The sequence below is a fragment of the Oncorhynchus nerka genome, linkage group LG3 (assembly GCF_034236695.1).
Source record: "Oncorhynchus nerka isolate Pitt River linkage group LG3, Oner_Uvic_2.0, whole genome shotgun sequence".
Classification (NCBI taxonomy): domain Eukaryota; kingdom Metazoa; phylum Chordata; class Actinopteri; order Salmoniformes; family Salmonidae; genus Oncorhynchus; species Oncorhynchus nerka.
Window position 1 is genome coordinate 44650303 of NC_088398.1, and position 23465 is coordinate 44673767.

Consider the following 23465-nt stretch of genomic DNA (forward strand, 5'->3'; position numbering starts at 1 on the left):
TACTTATAGAACATGGCCTTTACTCTTAATATGAGGAAACATAAGGATGCGATGACTATATCACAGACCATTTGGATCACAACAGTGTTGACCTTATCCCTCAGTCTTGTAGCTACAAAGCATAAAATTAAGCTTCAGAATAAAGCAACAGAGATACGGCACTAAAAACACAACTATGTTTAGCATCATATTTATTATTAAGATCTAATAAAATTGTAAAGAAGTACTGTAGTCACAACTGTAGCTAGGTGTTCATTGGGAATGAAATTCAATCACGAGAACAGGAGCAGTAACTAACTCAGTGTGTCTCGACCACTAGGAGGCATCAGAGCCAAATAAAATGAGTGCAACTCCCACTGACCAATCATTGGTCTTATTTACCATTATCAATGGTTGACCTTAGAGACCAAAGTACAATTGTCCAAATCTCTGCCAAATTGTCCAGAAATGCAATAATAGCAATGTCTCACAAACCAGGAGAAAACTGTGTACTAAATTACAGTTGAAAGAGCCTATAGACCAGGGTTCCCCAACTAGCCCCCCATGTTATCTGAGCCAATAAAAATGGATGAATTGTTGGATATAAAAGACTGTAAGAACACCAGCAAATTAGTTCCAAGTGATTTTAATTTCCAAAGTATTCCCATGCATAATAGATAGATGTATGTGATTGTATACAAATGACTACGTTTTAGTCAGATATTATATCTGTTTGGGCTTCTTGCAGTCCACAAATTATTTGTAATTATGTTCCCGGGCCCCTGACCATCCACTCAAGATTTTTTCTTGAGAGGATGAATCTAATTGATGATCCCTGCTATAGACTCAAGTAACCCCCTCATGTAAAAAATTGTATCTGAAAACGTGGAAACCTATATATACAGGAGGTTGAGCACAAGCCAATTCAATACAGCAGGATTAAATCAATTTAAAAACTTCCATACCTCCATCTAGTGAAGCTACATCATGGACAACCACACTGGGAGATGCAGGGGGTAGGGGAGCCTTGCGCTTCGTCCTCTTCAGGGAAGACTCCGTGCTGCGACTCAGACCAGCCATCTCCACAACAGAATGGACAAAATAATCATTCAAATTCATCAAGAACTCTGGACATAAAGTCCTAATTTTGAGGATATTCAGACTCAGTATTTTACAGACAGACCTGGCATTGACAAAGAACTCAGATCTAGTCAGGTTAGACCCACTCACCTGGTCACTGTCCTTTTGGGCTTCGGGCTTTGAGTCGGAGATGGACCTCTGGCGATGGCTGAGGTTAGAGGGGCATCTCTGGGACACCAGCATGGGGGGCAGGGGAGCCCGTCTCTTCTTTGGCATGTCAGAAGCCATGGAGTTGCAGTTGAATGTGGAGGAGTGGGCACTGAGCGAACTCATGCTAAGAGGTCGAGGCTTGCTGGGAAAGACTGGGGACGCGGGGGCACTAGCAGTCATTCCCTTTAAAGAGCAAACAAACATCCAATCAGATCCTGATCAGGGGCCTGTTCTCTGCAGTAAACAAATAGAAAACTAGCCAATCCCATGACTGTGACAATATTCCCCGCCTCCCCAACAGATACCCTTTCAAATCCTCCTAAATCAGCCAAAATTGACTTGCAAATGACTGAGCTGAGAAATGTTGGTGATTGCACGTGAATAGATAAAGAACACACCTGCTCAGGTTTCTTCTTACTCCTCCTGAATAAACTGAACAATCCCTTGTTTTCTTTCTCCTTCTGCATTTTATCTTTACTGGGTGGAATGGTATCTGTTAGGAATGTATAGATCTCATTGAAGACATTTCTGAAATTTCTGACACAAGATTTGATGAACTTGACTTCAAATGCACAATGTCAGTAGTAAATTAAAACAAGGTAATAAAACCGTGTAAAAACCTCATACAATCGAGTTACATTACCTAGATGAGTTGTGGTAGTAGGGGTGGGAGAGGCAGGTACATCTTCTGAGTACATAGCTGTGAAAGAGAAGATGGAAATGATATGCGGTAGTAAATGAAGCATTTACATGAGTACACCTGCGTAGTTGTAAAATGAATGAATGGTGAATAAGCGTTCAGACAGAATAAGCATCTTGTTGGCAGACAACAAGATTAGCTTCTGGGTGCCGAGATTAGTTCAGAATGATTGGTAATTATTCAGATTAATGAATGTTGAAGGCTGTTGTTTTTAAATCAGAGAAGCCCTTACCTTTTGTGTCCGTTGCATAAACCTCCCTTATTGCAAAATCATTGAGAGAACAGGTCAAATCCAAAGGATCCTTAGATTGGGCATCTCTCAATAAAAATGTGCTCTGTCGGTCAAATTCACATTTGTCACAAATAGATGGTAAGAGGTCTTCAAGGGGGACTCGAGGACTGACTCTTAGCATAGTCTTCTGGGTATTTTTATAGTTTATTACCAGACGGACGGTTGCCTGGAGAATCAAATAAATGTGATTATTAGACTGTTTGAAAAAGTTACATGTAGAATAATAGTGAAGACATCAAAACTATGAAATAACATATGGAATCATGTAGTAACCAAAAAAGTGTTAAACAAATCCAAATATATTTTATATTTGAGATTCTTCAAAGTAGACACCCTTTGCCTTGACAACTTTGCACACTCTTGGCATTCTCTCAACCATCTTCATGGAGGTAGTCACGTGGAATGCATTTCAATTAACAGGTGTGCCTTGTTAAAAGTTAATTAAATAGTGGAATTTCTTTCCTTCTTAATTCATATGAGCCAAATCAGTTGTGTTGTGACAAGGTAGGGGGGTATATAGAAGATAGCTCTATTTGGTAAAAGACCAAGTTCATATTATGGAAAGAACAGCTCAAATAATAAGAGATATGACAGTCCATCATTATTTTAAGACATGAAGGTCAGTCAATGCGGAAGATTTCATGAACTTTGAAAGTTCCTTCAAGTGCAGTCGCAAAGAACCATCAAGCGCTATGATGAAACTGCCTGTCATGAGGCCCAACACATGAAAGGAAGACGCTGAGTTACCTCTGCTGCAGAGGACAAGTTCATTAGAGTTAACAGCACCTCTGACATTTCAGCCCAAATAAATGCTTCACAGATTTCACGTAACAGACATCTCAACATCAACTGTTCAGAGGAGACTGCGTGAATCAGGCCTTCATGGTCGAATTGCTGCAAAGAAACCACTACTAAAAGGACACCAATAAGAAGAAGAGACTTGCTTGGGCCAAGAAACATGAGCAATGGACACTAGACCAGTGGAAATCTTTCCTTTGGTCTGATGAGTCCAGATTTTATATTTTTGGTTCCAACCGCCGTGTCGTTGTGAGACACAGAGTAGGTGAACAGATGATCTCTGCATGTGTAGTTCCCACCATGAAGAATGGAGGGGAAGGTGTGGAGGTGATTTACCTGCATGGCTACCAAAGCATTCTGCAGCAATACACCATCCCATCTGGTTTGCGCTTAGTGGGACCATGATTTGATTTTCAACAGGACAATGACCCAAAACACAACTCCAGGCTGTGTAAGGGCTATTTCACCAAAAAGGAGACTGATGGAGTGCTGCATCAGATCACCTGACCTCAACCCAACCGAGACGGTTTGTGATGAGTTGGACCGCAGAGTGAAGGAAAAGCAGCCAACAAGTGCTCAGCATATGTGGGAACTCCTTCCAGACTGTTGGAAAAGCATTCCAGGTGAAGCTGGTTGAGAGAATACCAAGCTTGTGCAAAGATGTCATCAAGGCAGAGTGGCTAATTGGAAGAATCTAAAATGTTAAATATATTTAGATTTGTTTAACACTTTGGATACTACATGATTCCATGTGTTATTTCATAGTTTAGATTTTTTCACTATTATTCTACAATGTAGAAAATAGTAAAAATAATAATACATAAATCAACTCTTGAATGAGTAGGTGTCCAAACTTTTGACTGGTAGTGTGTGTGTATGTATATACAGTGCCTTGCGAAAGTATTCGGCCCCCTTGAACTTTGCGACCTTTTGCCACATTTCAGGCTTCAAACATAAAGATATAAAACTGTATTTTTTTGTGAAGAATCAACAACAAGTGGGACACAATCATGAAGTGGAACGACATTTATTGGATATTTCAAACTTTAACAAATCAAAAACTGAAAAATTGGGCGTGCAAAATTATTCAGCCCCCTTAAGTTAATACTTTGTAGTGCCACCTTTTGCTGCGATTACAGCTGTAAGTCGCTTGGGGTATGTCTCTATCAGTTTTGCACATCGAGAGACTGAATTTTTTTCCCATTCCTTCTTGCAAAACAGCTCGAGCTCAGTGAGGTTGGATGGAGAGCATTTGTGAATAGCAGTTCAGTTCTTTCCACAGATTCTCGATTGGATTCAGGTCTGGACTTTGACTTGGCCATTCGAACACCTGGATATGTTTATTTTTGAACCATTCCATTGTAGATTTTGCTTTATGTTTTGGATCATTGTCTTGTTGGAAGACAAATCTCCATCCCAGTCTCAGGTCTTTTGCAGACTCCATCAGGTTTTCTTCCAGAATGGTCCTGTATTTGGCTCCATCCATCTTCCCATCAATTTTAACCATCTTCCCTGTCCCTGCTGAAGAAAATCAGGCCCAAACCATGATGCTGCCACCACCATGTTTGACAGTGGGGATGGTGTGTTCAGGGTGATGAGCTGTTTTGCTTTTACGCCAAACATAACGGTTTGCATTGTTGCCAAAAAGTTCAATTTTGGTTTCATCTGACCAGAGCACCTTCTTCCACATGTTTGGTGTGTCTCCCAGGTGGCTTGTGGCAAACTTTAAACAACACTTTTTATGGATATCTTTAAGAAATGGCTTTCTTGCCACTCTTCCATAAAGGCCAGATTTGTGCAATATACGACTGATTGTTGTCCTATGGACAGAGTGTCCCACCTCAGCTGTAGATCTCTGCAGTTCATCCAGAGTGATCATGGGCCTCTTGGCTGCATCTCTGATCAGTCTTCTCCTTGTATGAGCTGAAAGTTTAGAGGGACGGCCAGGTCTTGGTAGATTTGCAGTGGTCTGATACTCCTTCCATTTCAATATTATCGCTTGCACAGTGCTCCTTGGGATGTTTAAAGCTTGGTAAATCTTTTTGTATCCAAATCCGGCTTTAAACCTCTTCACAACAGTATCTCGGACCTGCCTGGTGTGTTCCTTGTTCTTCATGATGCTCTCTGCGCTTTTAACGGACCTCTGAGACTATCACAGTGCAGGTGCATTTATACGGAGACTTGATTAGACACAGGTGGATTGTATTTATCATCATTAGTCATTTAGGTCAACATTGGATCATTCAGAGATCCTCACGGAACTTCTGGAGAGAGTTTGCTGCACTGAAAGTAAAGGGGCTGAATAATTTTGCACGCCCAATTTTTCAGTTTTTGATTTAATATCCAATAAATGTCGTTCCACTTCATGATTGTGTCCCACTTGTTGTTGATTCTTCACAAAAAAAATACAGTTTTATATCTTTATGTTTGAAGCCTGAAATGTGGCAAAAGGTCGCAAAGTTCAAGGGGGCCGAATACTTTCGCATGGCACTGTATAAACTCAACAAAAAAAGAAACGTCCTTTTTTCAGGACCCTGCCTTTCAAAGATAATTCGTAAAAATCCAAATGTTTTCACAGATCTTCATTGTAAAGGGTTTAAACACAGTCTCCCATGCTTGTTCAATGAACCATAAACAATTAATGAACATGCACCTGTGGAACAGCGTAGAGACGGTAGGCAATTAAGGTTATGAAAGCTTAGGACACTAAAGAGGCCTTTCTACTGACTGAAAAACACCAAAACAAAGATGCCCAAGGTCCCTGCTCATCTGCGTGAACGTGCCTTAGGCATGCTGCAAGGAGGCATGAGGACTGCAGATGTGGCCAGGGCAATGTCCATACTGTGAGACCCCTAAGACAGTGCTACAGGGAGACAGGACGGACAGCTGATCGTCCTCACAGTGGCAGACCACGTGTAACACCAGCACGTGGATCGGGATCGGTACATCCGAACATCACACCTGTGGGACAGGTACAGGTACAGGATGGCAACAACAACTGCCCGAGTTACACCAAGAACGCACAATCCCTCCATTAGTGCTCAGACTGTCCGCAATAGGCTGAGAAAGGCTGGACTGAGGGCTTGTAAGCATGTTCTAAGGCAGGTCCTCACCAGTCATCACCGGCAACAATATCGCCTATGGGCACAAACACACCGTCGCTGGACCAGACAGGGTGGCAAAAAGTGCTCTTCACTGACAAGTCACCGTTTTGTCTCACCAGGGGTGATGGTCGGATTTGCGTTTATCGTCAAATGAATGAGCGTTACACCGAGGCCTGTACTCTGGAGCGGGATCGATTGGGAGGTGGAGGGTGCATCATGGTCTGGGGCGGTGTGTGTCAGCACCATCGGACTGAGCTTGTTGTCATTGCAGGCAATCTCAACAGTGTGCGTTACAGGGAAGATATCCTCCTTCCTCGTGCTACCTTTCCTGCAGGCTCATCCTAACATGACCCTCCAGCATGACAATGCCACCAGCCATACTGTTCGTTCTGTGCATGATTTCCTGCAAGACAGGAATGGCAGTGTTCTGCCATGGCCAGTGAAGAGCCCAGATCTCAATCCCATTGAGCATGTCTGGGACCTGATGGATCGGAGGGTGAGGGCTAGGACCATTCCACCCAAAAATGTCTGGGAACTTGCAGGTGCCTTGGTGGAAGAGTGGATTAACATCTCACAGCAAGAACTGGCTAATCTTCTGCAGTCCATGAGGTGGAGATGAACTGCAGTACTTAATGCAACTGGTGGCGACACCAGATATTGACGGTTACTTTTGATTTTTGTTCCCGGGACACATTATTCAATTTCTGCTAGTCACATGTCTGTGGAACTTGTTCAGTTTATGTCTGTTATTGAATCTTGTTATGTTCATACAAATATTTCCACATGTTAAGTTTGCTGAAAGTAAACGCAGTTGACAGTGAGAGGACGTTTCTTTTTTTGCTGAGTATATGATCTATACTCACAGAAAAAATATATATTACAAGATACAACCATTATTAATTACAGTAAATACCCAAGTTGAGGGAACAACTCTCAGATAAAACTTTTATAACTAGTACATTTCTACCACTGAGATTTCTCAAGTGTACCTCTGGCATCTGAGGAATTGGCTTCTTAATCTTGTCCTCCATTCCTTTGGGCTTGAGCAGAACCTTCTCTGCCTCCAGGGCCCCGATCAGAGTGTTGGGTTTGAACTTGATTGGGTGTCTGTTGGTGGTGACGAGCTCTATAACATAGCCTGATGGGTTCAGGTGGTACTTGGCACAAAGCATCACTAACAAATCCATCATGGGCTTGCTGAAAAACAGAGACACGGGTTAGAAGTAATAAATAAAACCTAGCTAAGGATAAAAGGTTGTGTATTTTATATCCACAGAGAAAACACACAACTCTTGGTGTGTGGAAATTGTAAGTGCTCTAGGAGAAACTACTATCACGAAAGTAGACGCCATCACAGAATACGTTTTACACTTTACATTATAGTAATGCATTATCACACTACTTTTTCACAGTGATAAAAATGTAGCATAAGGAGCCATCCGTTTTTGCTTCATACACAACTGTCGGTGGTCTGGAAAACTCTTTAGCAACAATATCTACGCAAAGCTATCCAGCAGTTTCCAAATTCTAGGCCTTGGGAGGGTTTCTGCAAATATAATGCCAAAAGTTAAATTATTATCATAATTAGTTCGCTGTACTCTGTAAATGAAAAGAGGTTGAAGAATTAGATGCTTAATCCTTTTATATTAAAGTTGGTCTCGATTATAGCTTGAGAGGGCAAAGGGCAAAATATACCAACGGAGTGCGATTGCGTCTTGCAAAACTAGAATAATAATATCTTGAGTAAACTTGATGGAGAGTGAACAGTGTGGGTCTGTAGTTTCATATCAGGACACAAAGTCCTTGTTCTGAAAAACAACTAAGCCCTTTTGACTGTAAGATATTAATCTCATGTTTGTCTGGTTAGGCGTGTTGGTCTCAGCTGAATTGGTGTGGGTGAAAGCTCCACAGACCAGACTTCATAAGATATATGTGCAGTGGGCTTGTATCAAAATTTAAATCTAAGTTCTACCATAATAAACTGTGCCGAAAACACAAATAATATTATTCTACCTTAGCAAATGAAAAGGAACCAGCCACATCATGCAACTTTTTAGTGCATTTAATGGTGCAAGTATTGTTAACCAAAACCAACGTTTTTACTGCGCCACCTACAATATCTGACTCAAAGAAATGCTACATTCAATTAGAGCCGTGGAAAGATCACGTTATGTTAGAAGGATTCGTGTAATCGTATATACCAAAAAGTAATATGAATCGAAAATGTGTTTTGGAATATATGACACTCGCATAAGAATTGGTCCAAATGAATTTAGATCATGCTTCACCTTGGAATCATGGGATGTCTTGGATGTCTTAACAAGATGGGAAGGTTGGGAGCAGTTTGTTGGTGTTTAGTCACAGTGAGACACTTCCTTTATTTATTTACTGCACTTCTGTTGACCAGGGCACATAGGCAAGTCATTCCACAAAATTAGTGACTTTTGATATTTTAAGTAGAAATTGTGCACAAATATAGAAATATAAAAGTCTTATACTAAATTAAGTGATCTTTAATATAGACCACATGGAAAATTCAATAAATCAGATTTTTGATATGAATAAAGACTTGCTAAAGTGCCAAAATTCATAAATTTTGACATGTCTCTCTAAGCATCCTCTGTGACTTAATTTAAAATGTTAAACCACTTATCCCCAACATGTCTCCAAGATTTCCCCCTCATTGTAAAGCAGTGGTCATGTTTGTTTCTTTGACAAAGTAATTTCTGAAGATTGTTTTAATATGTTGGAACTATTCATTTAAAAAATATTTTAATAGTCAAATCATAGTGTAAAAGCAGGTGAGCTGGTTCTACTCTTTTGGGCTATTTTCTGGGTTTTTGTGTTGAAAAACAGAGAAAACAGAGCGGGTCGAGCATAACATGTCAAACCTGTTACACATAGATAGACAGGCTGGACATTTTTTAACAAAAATAATGTTGTGAAGCTTGCATTCAATTACCCCTCCCTGTTTCACACAACAAGCTTCAATTCCCCCTGTCATGAGGGGATTTATAACAGACTTAAGATGTTGTCAACCCTGTTACTTTATTTGGCACTTAATAGGCAATTGAGATGGGAAAACTTGTTTTTATGAAGTTGAACATGTAACAGAATGTAAAGATTAGGTGAAATCAAAACTTCTTTTTTTTTACCAAGTTACACTACTCAAAAGGCACCTAATTAGTCTGTCTAAACTACTGGCACACTGCTTGGACACCCATGCATACCCCACAAGACATGCCAAAAGAGGTCTCTTCACGGTCCCCAAGTCCGGGCGCACAGTACTACATAGAGCCATGACTACATGAAACTCTATTCCACATCAAGTAACTGATGCAAGCCATAAAATTTGATAAAATAAAATAAATACAGATTTTAAAAAATAAAATACTGTATGGAACAGCGGGGATTGTGAATCAACAAACATAGGCACTGTCACATGCATACAAACATGATAACATACGCACTATACACACACATGGATTTAGTACGGTAGATATGTGGTAGTGGTGGAGTAGGGGCCTGAGGGCACACAGTGTGTTGTGAAATCTGTGAATGTATTGTCATGTTTTTTATTTATTTTATAAAACGGCCTTAAATTTTGCTGGTCCACAGGAAGAGTAATGGGGGATAAATAATAAATACAACATTGATGGAATGACTCAGGCACTAAGTAGGGAATAGGGTGCCAGTTGAGAATTAAGACCTAGTCTCACCTGCCATGGACAGTGGCTGTCTTCTCCACTCCGCCTGGCAGAACCACAACCAGAGTCAGGTCCTGTTCAAGTTGGTTCTCCTTCTGGTCCATGGTCATCTGAGGAAATGCTGATACAAAGTGTCTCTGGGAGAGGCCTGCACCATCCAGCCCCTTCACTGATACTGGGGGAGATGGGGCCTTGTTTTTGGTTGACACTCTGCCGGTAGGAAAAAGCAAAGGGACAAGATGAGCCTCACACAATCATTTCAACTCTTAATATTATCAGCCTGTTGCGGTCAGAAACAATACGACGTAAAAACACATTTCCCTGATGGCACCCAAATGTAGGTAACATTGAAGTGGTAGAAAAATATGGTGCAGGGGCTCTGGGTAATATTTGTCAGGAAAAAAAAGAGTAGAACCATCCACAATAGATCAAAAAAGGAAATTTCATCAGACATGACTATGTTACGGCACTGCATGAAATAGCATGAAAGGAATGATTCCTTCCCAACTTAAAGTAAGCCGCTATTAGATGAAAGAGCTTGGGTTCCCTTTGCAAACAAGTCACAAGACACTCAAGTGTGATCGATTAGGCTTGAGGACAGTGCAGCATAGGCAAGGATAACACATTTGAAACAGAAAATTAAAGGATTGTGAGCTAAGGCTGTCTTTACCCAAAGAGCTGATCGGATTGGTCAAAATACCAATTAGTGGGAAAATAATCAGAATTGAGCTGCCTGTGTAAACACTGCCCATGTCTCTGTTCGCTTTACTGTTGTCTTTAAAAACCAACAATCTCCCCTCTAATCATTGAATGAGCTATTATTATTATTATTATTAGGATATGTGGCAGTGCAGACAAAAACTAGATTTTCCTGTGTTTTATATAAACTCAGCAAAAAAAATAAATCACAGTAAGGTACTTTCAATGATAATTCGTAAAAATCCAAATAACTTCACAGATCTTCATTGTAAAGGGTTTAAACACTGTTCCCCATGCTTGTTCAATGAACCATAAACAATTAATGAACATGCACCTGTGGAACGGTTGTTAAGACGGTAGGCAATTAAGGTCACGGTTATGAAAACTTAGGACACTAAAGAGGCCTTTCTACTGACTGAAAAACACCAAAAGAAAAATGCCCAAGGTCCCTGCTCATCTGCGTGAAAGTGCCTTAGGCATGCTGCAAGGAGGCATGAGGACAAAGGATGTGGCCAGGGCAATAAATTGCAATGTCCATACTGTGAGACACCTAAGACAGTGCTACAGGGAGACACGATGGACAGCTGATCGCCCTCGCAGTGGCAGACCATGTGTAACAACACTTGCACAGGATCGGTACAACTGAACATCACACCTGTTATACCAGGAACGCACAATCCTTCCATTAGTGCACAGACTGTCCGCAATAGGCTGAGTGAGGCTGGACTGAGGGCTTGTAGGCCTGTTGTAAGGCAGATCCTCACCAGACATTACCAGCAACAACGTCGCCTATGGGCACAAACCCACCGTCGCTGGACCAGACAGGACTGGCAAAAAGTGCTCTTCACTGACGAGTCGCGGTATTGTCTCACCAGGGGTGATGGTCGGATTCGCATTTATCGTCGAAGGAATGAGCATTACACCGAGGCCTGTACTCTGGAGCGGGATCGATTTGGAGGTGGAGAGTGAGTCATGGTCTGGGGCGGTGTGTCACAGCATCATCGGACAGAGCTTGTTGTCATTGCAGGCAATCTCAACGGTGTACGTTACAGGGAAGACCTCCTCCTCCCTCACGTGGTACTCTTCCTACAGGCTCATCCTGACATGACCCTCCAGCATGACAATGCCACCAGCCATACTGCTTGTTCTGTGCGTGATTTCCTGCAAGACAGGAATGTCAGTGTTCTGCCATGTCCAGCGAAGAGCCCGGATCTCAATCCCATTGAGCACGTCTGGGACCTGTTGGATTGGAGGGTGAGGGCTAAGGCCATTCCCCCCAGAAATGTCCGGGAACATGCAGGTGCCTTGGTGGAAGAGTTGGGTATCATCTCACAGCAAGAACTGTAGTCCATGAGGAGGAGATGCACTGCAGTACTTAATGCAGCTGGTGGCCACACCAGATACTGACTGTTACTTTTGATTTTGACCCCCCCGTTGTTCAGGGACACATTATTCCATTTTTGTTAGTCACATGTCTGTGGAACTTGTTCAGTTTATGTCTCAGTTGTTGAATCTTGTCATGTTCATACAAAGATTTCCACATGTTAAGTTTGCTGAAAATAAACGTAGTTGACAGTGACGGGACGTTTCTTTTTTTGCTGAGTTCACACACACACACACACACACACACACACGAGGTTGGAATAATACTGTAAAATTGTGTAAGAGCTGTTTGAAGACAGCTTTTTTTTGAGGGATGAAGTTTTGGCCTTCCATGGTGACATCACTGTGTAGTAAATTAGTTAAATCAACCAATAAGAAGGATAGTTCCAAACCTCTGCCAATAACAGCTCATTTTCTGTTTTCCCCTCCCCACTCAGACCACTCCTAGCAAAATTCTTACTTGAGAAATTGCCCTTTGCTAAGACCATTTTAATGAAAACAAATCACAGTAAGGTACTTAATTGTTACCCAGAAATGATTTGATACTAAGAAAAAAAAAGGCTGCATTGGACCTTTAAGATTTTGTGTCGAGAAAAGTCTGACCATCTGCCACCAGAAATGTGTGGCCAATCACTGCTAACACAGTCAGCCAAAGAAAACATGCATGTATTTTTAAAAGGAAGACATTTCTTGATAAAAGGTCAAACACTTTGTCCTTCAAAGAGGGATACTTTACACTACAGTATGAGAAATGCAAATAATGCTTAACTAAAATAATCTATACATTTAACACATTTAGAGACATTAGGCTATGGCATCCTATTTGTGCATTCTTTCAGACAATGTAAGGAACATGCAGGGGCAACAAATGGCTTTTTGATGGCATTTCCCATGATCCTAATCGAGCAGCAGGATAATTAAAATATAATATTCCTTCTTGTGTGTTGTCTGGTGATGTTTAGTTCATACCTTCTTTGGGTAGACCTTATGCACAGCCTCCTGCAGATGCGTTGCACATTTGTACAGTACCAGGTGTTTGCAGAGGGAGATTCCACTCAACATCGGTTTTCATATTTCCCACTGTAGATGTATCTAAATAAATATCACTAGAAAACAGCTTAAGCAAATGCAAAATGCAGCTACTGTTATTCTGGCTGCACTGTTTGATGTGACTGTAAGTTAGCCGTAGTTGGCTAGCAAGCAAGGGATAAGAACGTTGCCAGCCAGTATTGCTGTAATGGAACCTTTAGAACAAACGACAGAACAAATAGACTTAACGACTGGGTGTTTAACATATATACTTAGTGTACAAAACATTATGAACACCTGCTCTTTTCATTACATACAGTGGGGCAAAAAAGTATTTAGTCAGCCACCAATTGTGCAAGTTCTCCAACTTAAAAAGATGAGGCCTGTAATTTTCATCATAGGTACACTTCAACTATGACAGACAAAATGAGAAGAAAAAAAATCCAGAAAATCACATTGTAGGATTTTTTATGAATTTATTTGCAAATTAAGGTGGAAAATAAGTATTTGGTCACCTACAAACAAGCAAGATTTCTGGCTCTCACAGACCTGTAACTTCTTCTTTAAGAGGCTCCTCTGTCCTCCACTCGTTACCTGTATTAATGGCACCTGTTTGAACTTGTTATCAGTATAAAAGACACCTGTCCACAATCTCAAACAGTCACACTCCAAACTCCACTATGGGCAAGACCAAAGAGCTGTCAAAGGACACCAGAAACAAAATTGTAGACCTGCACCAGGCTGGGAAGACTGAATCTGCAATAGGTAAGCAGCTTGGTTTGAAGAAATCAACTGTTGGAGCAATTATTAGGAAATGGAAGACATACAAGACCTCTGATAATCTCCCTCGATCTGGGGCTCCACGCAAGATCTCACCCCATGGGGTCAAAATGATCACAAGAACAGTGAGCAAAAATCCCAAACCACACAGGGGGAACTAGTGAATGACCTGCAGAGAGCTGGGACCAAAGTAACAAAGCCTACCATCAGTAACACACTACGCCGCCAGGGAATCAAATCCTGCAGTGCCAGACGTGTCCCCCTGCTTAAGCCAGTACATGTCCAGGCCCGTCTGAAGTTTGCTAGAGATCATTTGGATGATCCAGAAGAAGATTGGGAGAATGTCATATGGTCAGATGAAACCAAAATATAACTTTTTGGTAAAAACTCAACTCGTTGTGTTTGGAGGACAAAGAATGCTGAGTTGTATCCAAAGAACACCATACCTACTGTGAAGCATGGGGGTGGAAACATCATGCTTTGGGGCTGTTTTTCTGCAAAGGGACCAGGACGACTGATCCGTGTAAAGGAAAGAATGAATGGGGCCATGTATCGTGAGATTTTGAGTGAAAACCTCCTTCCATCAGCAAGGGCATTGAAGATGAAACGTGGCTGGGTCTTTCAGCATGGCAATGATCCCAAACACACCGCCTGGGCAACGAAGGAGTGGCTTCGTAAGAAGCATTTCAAGGTCCTGGAGTGGCCTAGCCAGTCTCCAGATCTCAACCCCATAGAAAATCTGTGGAGGGAGTTGAAAGTCCGTGTTGCCCAGCAACAGCCCCAAAACATCACTGCTCTAGAGGAGATCTGCATGGAGGAATGGGCCAAAATACCAGCAACAGTGTGTGAAAACCTTGTGAAGACATACAGAAAACGTTTGAGCTCTGTCATTGCCAACAAAGGGTATATAACAAAGTATTGAGATAAACTTTTGTTATTGACCAAATACTTATTTTCCACCATAATTTGCAAATAAATAAATTAAAAATCCTACAATGTGATTTTCTGGATTTTTTTTCTCATTTTGTCTGTCATAGTTGAAGTGTACCTATGATGGAAATTACAGGCCTCTCATCTTTTTAAGTGGGAGAACTTGCACAATTGGTGGCTGACTAAAAACTTTTATGCCCCACTGTATCTGAAATTGGTTGAAAGCGCTTACATTCTTGTTAATCTAACTGTACTGTCCAATTTATAGTAGCTATTACAGTGAAATAATACCACGCTATTGAAGAGGGTGCACAGTTAAGAACTTACAGTTATTAATAAACCAATTAGGCACATTTGGGCAGTCATGATACAACATTTTGAACATAAATGCAATAGTTCATTGGATCAGTCTAAAACCTTGCACACGCACTGCTGCCATCTAGTGGCCAAAATCTAAATTGCAGCCGGGCTGGAATAATACATGATGGCCTTTCTTTTGCATTTCAAAGACGGTACAAAAAAATACAAAAGAACAGGTTTTTTTCTTTGTATTATCTTTTACCAGATCCATTATTGTGTTATATTTTCCTACATTCCTTTCACATTTCCACAAACTTCGAAGTGCTTCCTTTCAAATGTTACCAAGAATATGCATATCCTTGCTTCAGGGCCTGAGTTACAGGCAGTTAGATTTGGGTATGTCATTTTAGGCAAATAATTATTAAAAAAGGGTCCGATCCTGTTAACAGATGCCCCCAGCTAAAATAGAGACACAGACACTACAGTGGTCCACACCAGGCTAGGCCACAAAGTCCAGATTTCATGTGTCAAAGTTTTATGGCAAAGTGATTATGGGAATGAGACACAATCTCCTCACCAAAATGATGCCAAGATTTAGTTTCTTTCCACACATAGGAAACAACATTTAAGAGACATTTTAACTACAAGTTAAAACAGTGTTACTGTTATAGCAATAGCATCGAATAGTCCCCGCGATATGCAACTGTTCAGGGAAGTCAGGAACCAATACACGCAGTCAGTCAGGAAAGCAAAGACCAGCTTTTTCAAGCAGAAATTTGCATCCTGTGCTCTAACTCCAAAAAGTTCTGGGAAACTGTAAAGTCCATGGAGAACAAGAGCATCTCCTCCCAGCTGCCCACTGCACTGAGGCTAGGTAACATGGTCACCACCGATAAATCCATGATGATCCAAAAAGTCAACAAGCATTTCTCAACGGCTGTCCATGCCTTCCACCTGGCTACTCCAACCTCGGCCAACAGCTCCGCCCCCCCGCAGCTACTCACCCAAGCCTCCCCAGCTTCTCCTTTACCCAAATCCAGATAGCAGATGTTCTGAAAGAGCTGCAAAACCTGGATCCATACAAATCAGCTGGGCCACGCTCAAGGCTCTATTTCTGAAACTGTCCGCCGCCATTGTCGCAACCCCTATTACCAGCCTGTTCAACCTCTCCTTCGTATCATCTGAGCTCCCCAAGGATTGGAAAGCTGCCGTGGACATCCCCCTCTTCAAAGGGGGAGACACCCTGGACCCAAACTGTTACAGACCTATATCCATCCTGCCCTGCCTATCTAAGGTCTTCGAAAGCCAAGTCAACAAACAGATCACTGACCATCTCGATTCCCACCGTACCCTCTCCGCTGTGCAATCCGGTTTCCGAGCCGGTAACGGGTGCACCTCAGCCACGCTCAAGGTACTAAACGATATCAAAACCGCCTTCTATAAAAGACAGTACTGTGCAGCCGTCTTCATCGACCTGGCCAAGGCTTTCGACTCTGTCAATCACCATATTCTTATCGGCAGACTCAGTAGCCTCGGTTTTTCTAATAACTGCCTTGCTTGGTTCACCAACTACTTTGCAGACAGAGTTCAGTGTGTCAAATCGGAGGGCATGTTGTCCAGTCCTCTGGCAGTCTATGGGGGTACCACAGGGTTCAATTCTCGGGCCGACTCTTTTCTCTGTATATATCAATGATGTTGCTCTTGCTGCGGGCGATTCCCTGATCCACCTCTACGCAGACGACACCTTTCTGTATACTTCTGGCCCTTCCCTGGACACTGTGCTATCTAACCTCCAAACGAGCTTCAATGACATACAACACTCCTTCCGTGGCCTCCAACTGCTCTTAAACGCTAGTAAAACCAAATGCATGCTTTTCAACCGTTCGCTGCCTGCACCCGCACGCCCGACTAGCATCACCACCCTGGATGGTTCCGACCTAGAATATGTGGACATCTATAAGTACCTAGGTGTCTGACTAGACTGTAAACTCTCCTTCCAGACTCATATCAAACATCAAATCTAGAGTCAGCTTTCTATTTCGCAACATAGCCTCCTTCACTCACGCCGCAAAACGTACCCTAGTAAAACTGACTATCCTACTGATCCTTGACATTGGCGATGTCATCTACAAAATAGCTTCCAATACTCTACTCAGCAAACTGGATGCAGTTTATCACAGTGCCATCCGTTTTGTTACTAAAGCACCTTATACCACCCACCACTGCGACCTGTATGCTCTAGTCGGCTGGCCCTCGCTACATATTCATCGACAAGTCTATGCAAGGTAAAGCTCCGCCTTATCTCAGTTCACTGGTCACAATGGCAACACCCACCTGTAGCACGCGCTCCAGCAGGTGTATCTCACTGATCATCCCTAAAGCCAAAACCTCATTTAGCCGCCTTTCCTTCCAGTTCTCTGCTACCTGTGACTGGAACAAATTGCAAAATTCGCTGAATTTGGAGACTTTTTTTCCCTCACAAACTTTAAATATCTGCTATCTGAGCAGCTAACCGATCGCTGCAGCTGTACATAGTCCATTGGTATATAGCCCACCCAATTTACCTACCTCATCCCCATACTGTTTTTATTTGATTTACTCTTCTGCTCTTTTGCACACCAGTATATCTACCTGCAAATGTTCATCTGATCATTTATCCCTCCAGTGTTAATCTGCTAAATTGTAATTATTCACTCCTTTATTACCTACCTCCTCATGCCTTTTGCACACAATGTATATAGATTAATTTTTTCCCCTACTATGTTATTGACTTGTTTATTGTTTATTGTTTACTCCATGTGTAACTCTGTGTTGTTGTCTGTTCACACTGCCATGCTTTATCTTGGCCAGGTCGCAGTTGCAAATGAGAACTTGTTCTCAACTAGCCTACCTGGTTAAATAGGGGTGAAATCAAATAAATAAATAAATATACTCTGAAAACAAAAAGCAGGTGCCAATATAGCATTAATTCATAGTCAAGTGCTTAAAAGACAAATATAATATTGTTCAGTTTATGAAACAGTCCTGCTTTTCTCAGTAGCCATATTCAGACACTTCTGAGAACATGTGTATGTACAGTTGAAGTCAGAAGTTTATGTACACTTAGGTTGGAGTCATTAAAACTTGTTCTTCAACCACTCCACAAATGTCTTGTTAACTGACTTGCCTAGTTAAATAAAGGTTCAAAAAATGGAAGGAGAGATGTCTCCTAGAGATGAACGTACTTTGGTGCGAAAAGTGCAAATCAATCCCTGACCAACAGCAAAGGACCTTGTGAAGATGCTGGAGGAAACAGGTACAAAAGTATCTAAATCCACAGTAAAAACAAGTTCTATATCGACAACCTGAAAGGCCGCTCAGCAAGGAAGAAGCCACTGCTCCATAACCACCACAAAAAAGCCAGACTACGGTTTGCAACTACACATGGGGACAACATTCGTACGTTTTGGAGAAATGTCCTCTGAAATGTGTGGGCAGAACTGAAAAAGTGTGTGCAAGCAAGGAAGCCTACAAACCTGACTCAGTTACACCAGCTCTGAGGAATGGGCCAAAATTCACCCAACTTATTCTGGGAAGCTTGTGGAAGGCTACCCAAAACGTTTGACCCAAGTTAAACAATTTAAAAGGCAATGCTACCAATTACTAATTGAGTGTAAACTTCTGACCCACTGGGAATGTGATGAAAGAAATAAAAGCTGAAATAAATCACTCTACTATTATTCTGACATTTCACATTCTTAATAAAATGGTGATCCTAATTGACCTAAGACAGGGATTTTTACTAGGATTGGATGTCAGGAATTGTGAAAAACTGAGTTTAAATGTATTTAGCTAAGGTGTATGTAAACTTCTGACTTCAACTATATATAGGTACATACAGCCAAGAGATTGACCCATTACCATTCATTTACCTTTGTAGACAAGTACTTTTACTATACTTAAGTACTTGCCAGCTGCCAGACAGTATATCAGATAACACACAGTAGTGGCATGAACTCACAGGGTACCGTTGCCAACCATCAGTTACTGTCCGTCTGGGGCCAACAATTGATTTACAGTGTGACATATGAAAACAGATGTTGAGTGGAATCTCCCTCTGCTAACACCTGGTACTGTACAGCTGCAGGATGGTCTGCATACGGTCTACCCAAAGAAGGTAAGAACTAAACATAACCAGTCAACACACAAGGCGGCATATTGTATTTTCATTATCCCGCATTTGTTGCCCGTGCATGTTCCTTACATTATTGTCTGAGACAATGCACAAATAGAACGGCAGTTCAAAAAGCATAATATCCAGGTACTGCTACTGATTTTCAAATACCTTAGATGCCTTTGTGTGTGTGTGTGCGCATGTGAGAGAGAGAGAGACAGCCCATAGAAATTCAACAGTAATGACTATGCGACTCCAAATCATTCCACGGAGGTTGACCGTTATAGTGTTGTACCGTTGATGATTAGGCTACTTCCTAGTCTTTGCTTGGGCATCATTTACAAGACAGAGGAGCCATTAACTGGCTGCTACTCACTCCTCTAAATGGATCTACTGAAGGGGCTGGGCAGCAGGCAACCAACTCAGTATTTATGCTGCATTAGTTTATGTGTCGGGGGGCTAGGGTCAGTTTGTTATATCTGGAGTACTTCTCCTGTCCTATTCGGTGTCCTGTGTGAATCTAAGTGTGCGTTCTCTAATTCTCTCCTTCTCTCTTTCTTTCTCTCTCTCGGAGGACCTGAGCCCTAGGACCATGCCCCAGGACTACCTGACATGATGACTCCTTGCTGTCCCCAGTCCACCTGGCCATGCTGCTGCTCCAGTTTCAACTGGCCTGGGCCCTAGGACCATGTCCCAGGACTACCTGACATGATGACTCCTTGCTGTCCCCAGTCCACCTGGCCATGCTGCTGCTCCAGTTTCAACTGTTCTGCCTTACTATTATTCAACCATGCTGGTCATTTATGAACATTTGAACATCTTGGCCACGTTCTGTTATAATCTCCACCCGGCACAGCCAGAAGAGGACTGGCCACCCCACATATGCTCTCTCAAATTCTCTCTTTCTTTCTCTCTCTCTCGGAGGACCTGAGCCCTAGGACCGTGCCCCAGGACTACCTGACATGATGACTCCTTGCTGTCCCCAGTCCACCTGACTGTGCTGCTGCTCCAGTTTCAACTGTTCTGCCTTATTATTATTCGACCATGCTGGTCATTTATGAACATTTGAACATCTTGGTCATGTTCTGTTATAATCTCTACCCGGCACAGCCAGAAGAGGACTGGCCACCCCACATAGCCTGGTTCCTCTCTAGGTTTCTTCCTAGGTTTTGGCCTTTCTAGGGAGTTTTTCCTAGCCACCGTGCTTTTACACCTGCATTGTTTGCTGTTTGGGGTTTTAGGCTGGGTTTCTGTACAGCACTTTGAGATATCAGCTGATGTACGAAGGGCTATATAAATAAATTTGATTTGATTTTGATTTGATTTGATGGTTACTCACACAGTGAAGTACAGTATGATTACTGGCCTGCATTAAACACACTCTCCAGGGAATGTTATCATTTTTAAAACAAGTTATATCCTGATATGCCATTCTTATATATTTTTTGATGCAATAAAAAGGCGGCAAAATAACATCCCCATAAAAGCAGTCTAAATTCTTTACATTCCACCATGCATTACTAAAGCTGGAACATAGGAATGTTCCCGTGAAATACCCTTTCAATCTCTTTCATGAAATGTTTCATCATCAATGGGAAACCCTGAGGGAAACATAGTTCATACTTGATGGGGAAAACAACAGATTGTTTATGCTACAAGAGTCCGTGGAGTCAGTCTTGTCCAGCTGAAGTTACGGTCGGTAAATACATGGGATTGGTTAACTCAGGGTTGATGCGTGAAGATTAGCAAGCATTCCCGCTGTTGTAGTCAGTTAATGGTTGGTGCGTAGCCTAAAGGTCCCTTGGGAAAGGTGGGTTGAAGTACAAAGCTCAAAATCTTTCAACTATATATAGGTACATACATCCAAGAGATTGACCCATTACCATTAATTTACCTTTGTAGACAAGTACTTTTACTATACTTAAGTACTTGCCAGTTGCCAGACAGTGTATCAGATAACACACAGTAGTGGCATGAACTCACAGGCTTTCCTGCCCTCTTCCGGACAACACCCTGTGTATTTTAAGAAACCACCGACAACATTCATTGTTGACTCTACTGTACAGGCTCACACATGCCACTGCAGGGTTAACAGAAACTCTACTGTACGCTCCCCACTTCAGCAAAACTCTTGAATCAAGGCAAACTACAACCAGTAACTATCCACTCAAACCAATGTATCGTACAACGTTCTTGTATGACGGAAAAAATAACATGGGCCACATTGGGTCTTAATTAACTCAATTATTACCTAGCTATTACCTTCTTTTTTTTAAGACCCTAAGACTGAAGGCACATCTACCCATTACGTTCCTCTTCAACAGTGTATTCGTTAATAAACAATGCAACAAAAGCAAGCCAGGGTGCTGCTATAAGAAGATCTAGACAGATCTAGAGTGCCTCAAGTGAATCCTGTACTCTCTTTTTCCGATGCTGGATGCCTGTTTGAACATGACACATTCATCCTAAAAACAGATCCTCTCCACCAATCATTATCGAGAAACGCCTCCTTACCTCTTGGCCTCAGTGTTGAGTTATCCCCTCTTAAATACCTGCCATCTCCCCTGGGTTCAAAGACAGACTCTGCTACGATATGCCTGTTGGAGCCACTGAGGTATAATAAGAAACGGCTGGGGCAGAGTAGACCGGGCCTACCTTAAAGCCACGCCCAGGCCATGATATTAGAAAACCTGTAGTCTCCTTTATTTTAAAATCGCCTCACAGTGGGCCCCCTCCGTCTGTCAGTCGCAGAAAGCTCTTAAGCATGATGTTTCGGTGGAGATTCAGTTCCGTTCAAAGAGAGAGAGAGAGAGACCGAGAGAGAGAGAAAGAGAGCTCCCCCACAGCTAGTAATAAGCAGAGGGCTAATCAGCTTTACTTTACCTCCCTGCACACTGCGTTGCAGCCGAACGCAACACAACACAGCCCTGCCATCCATCACATTCACAGCATGTTGGTCAACTTCCTCTCATATCCTCCAGTTCACACCACCGTGTCCGCTAGCCGTCTGTCCGCCTTATAGAGCCTGTCCAACAGCGTGCCTGGGACGCATTCCAAATGCTTGAATCAGGTGTTCATTTGTATGCATTTGCTTTTCATTAACCCGAAAGACACAGACCACTTACCACCATGCCCTGCTTCTTTGAAGTGACTCATTCTGAAGTCACATCAGCAAGTGCGTGTGGATCTAACTCCCATAAGCCAGCCTGCCAACAAATGAGATCACATGCACACCTGCACAGATATGTTTCACCTAGGGGGCTGTAGTTGCTGAGACAAGAGTTTGGAATGGATTCCTTGTAGGCTAATCTTGTAATGAGGTCTACTTTCTGATGACGTCTGATAAACATATCATTAGATGACAAGACTTAAGCTTTAAGCCTCTGACTTGTACTCATTTGCATAGGGTTGTTGAGATGAGGCCGATTTAATTAATGTAACACCGGCATTACCTTAGCATTAATGATCTGATGGATCCAAAAGTCTCAATTCTAATACATTTTCGTTTGTTTTCGACATCTGACCCACATTTGTATTTAATCAGACCTTTGTCTGGTTTTGGTTAATTGGTCAAATGTGAAATAGTAAACAGTATTAGAAAACTCATTGGAAAAACAGAAATGATTAAGTACATGCAGTGTGCATGGGTAGGTTTTAATGATATGATCTAAGTGATGTTGTTAGTTACAGTCGTGGTTACTAGGTAGCTGAGTATTCCACCTGATTGGCTCTACTGTACAGCAGTGTTCAGTTCATCAACAAAAATAGTGACTAAAATATTTGTCCAACACCTATTTTTCAGTGGCAATTGACGAGACTATAACTGACTAAATAGACCCAGAATAAACTATAACAAAAAGGCAAATGATGTATTTCAGTTCACTAAAACAAGACGAGATTAAATTCTCTGTGACTAAAATCGGACTACTAATTGGACTGAACAATCATTATCGGAGAGATTGGGAGCTTTTCAGTGATTAGCACAATTCATATTAGCAGCACAGATGGGCAGCGCAGTCCTGTTCAGCAGTGGGAAGGACACGCCACACGCGGCACACACATCCTACTTCAGCTGGTGAGCTGCGGGGTTCGCTTAACCCTCTCACTTTCTCCACTGCATTTCATAGCCAAGTTATGTTGCCAAAGTACCCAAGTCCCCTCTTTTCCTCAGAGAAAACGACTTGAATCTAGCCCTTACTGTTCAAAAGGTATGGCCCATAATACCGCCACTACATTTAAAAAAAATGTCTATCGTGCATTGATCCTTCTAATACCACTTGTTCATGCTACACCTTGTTCAGTCATGTTACCTCATCAGCTA

At 42.0% G+C, this 23465-nt stretch overlaps 1 protein-coding gene across 3 annotated transcripts in view; it reads right to left on the reverse strand.

Annotated features, from left to right (window-relative positions):
• LOC115108614 (cordon-bleu protein-like 1) overlaps positions 1–23465 on the reverse strand; it is a 53702-nt gene that overhangs the window by 7269 nt on the left and 22968 nt on the right. For 2 of the 3 annotated variants that reach the window (XM_029633173.2, XM_029633165.2), the window contains 7 exons: positions 9883–10080; positions 7153–7360; positions 2202–2427; positions 1913–1969; positions 1668–1762; positions 1210–1452; positions 945–1059 (listed from right to left, as the gene is read on the reverse strand). In XM_029633173.2, the coding sequence (XP_029489033.2) occupies positions 945–1059; positions 1210–1452; positions 1668–1762; positions 1913–1969; positions 2202–2427; positions 7153–7360; positions 9883–10080 (1142 nt within the window). Of the gene's footprint in view, positions 1–944; positions 1060–1209; positions 1453–1667; positions 1763–1912; positions 1970–2201; positions 2428–7152; positions 7361–9882; positions 10081–21658; positions 21979–23465 lie in introns of those variants that run through there. The other variant, XM_029633181.2, reaches the window with a different exon arrangement.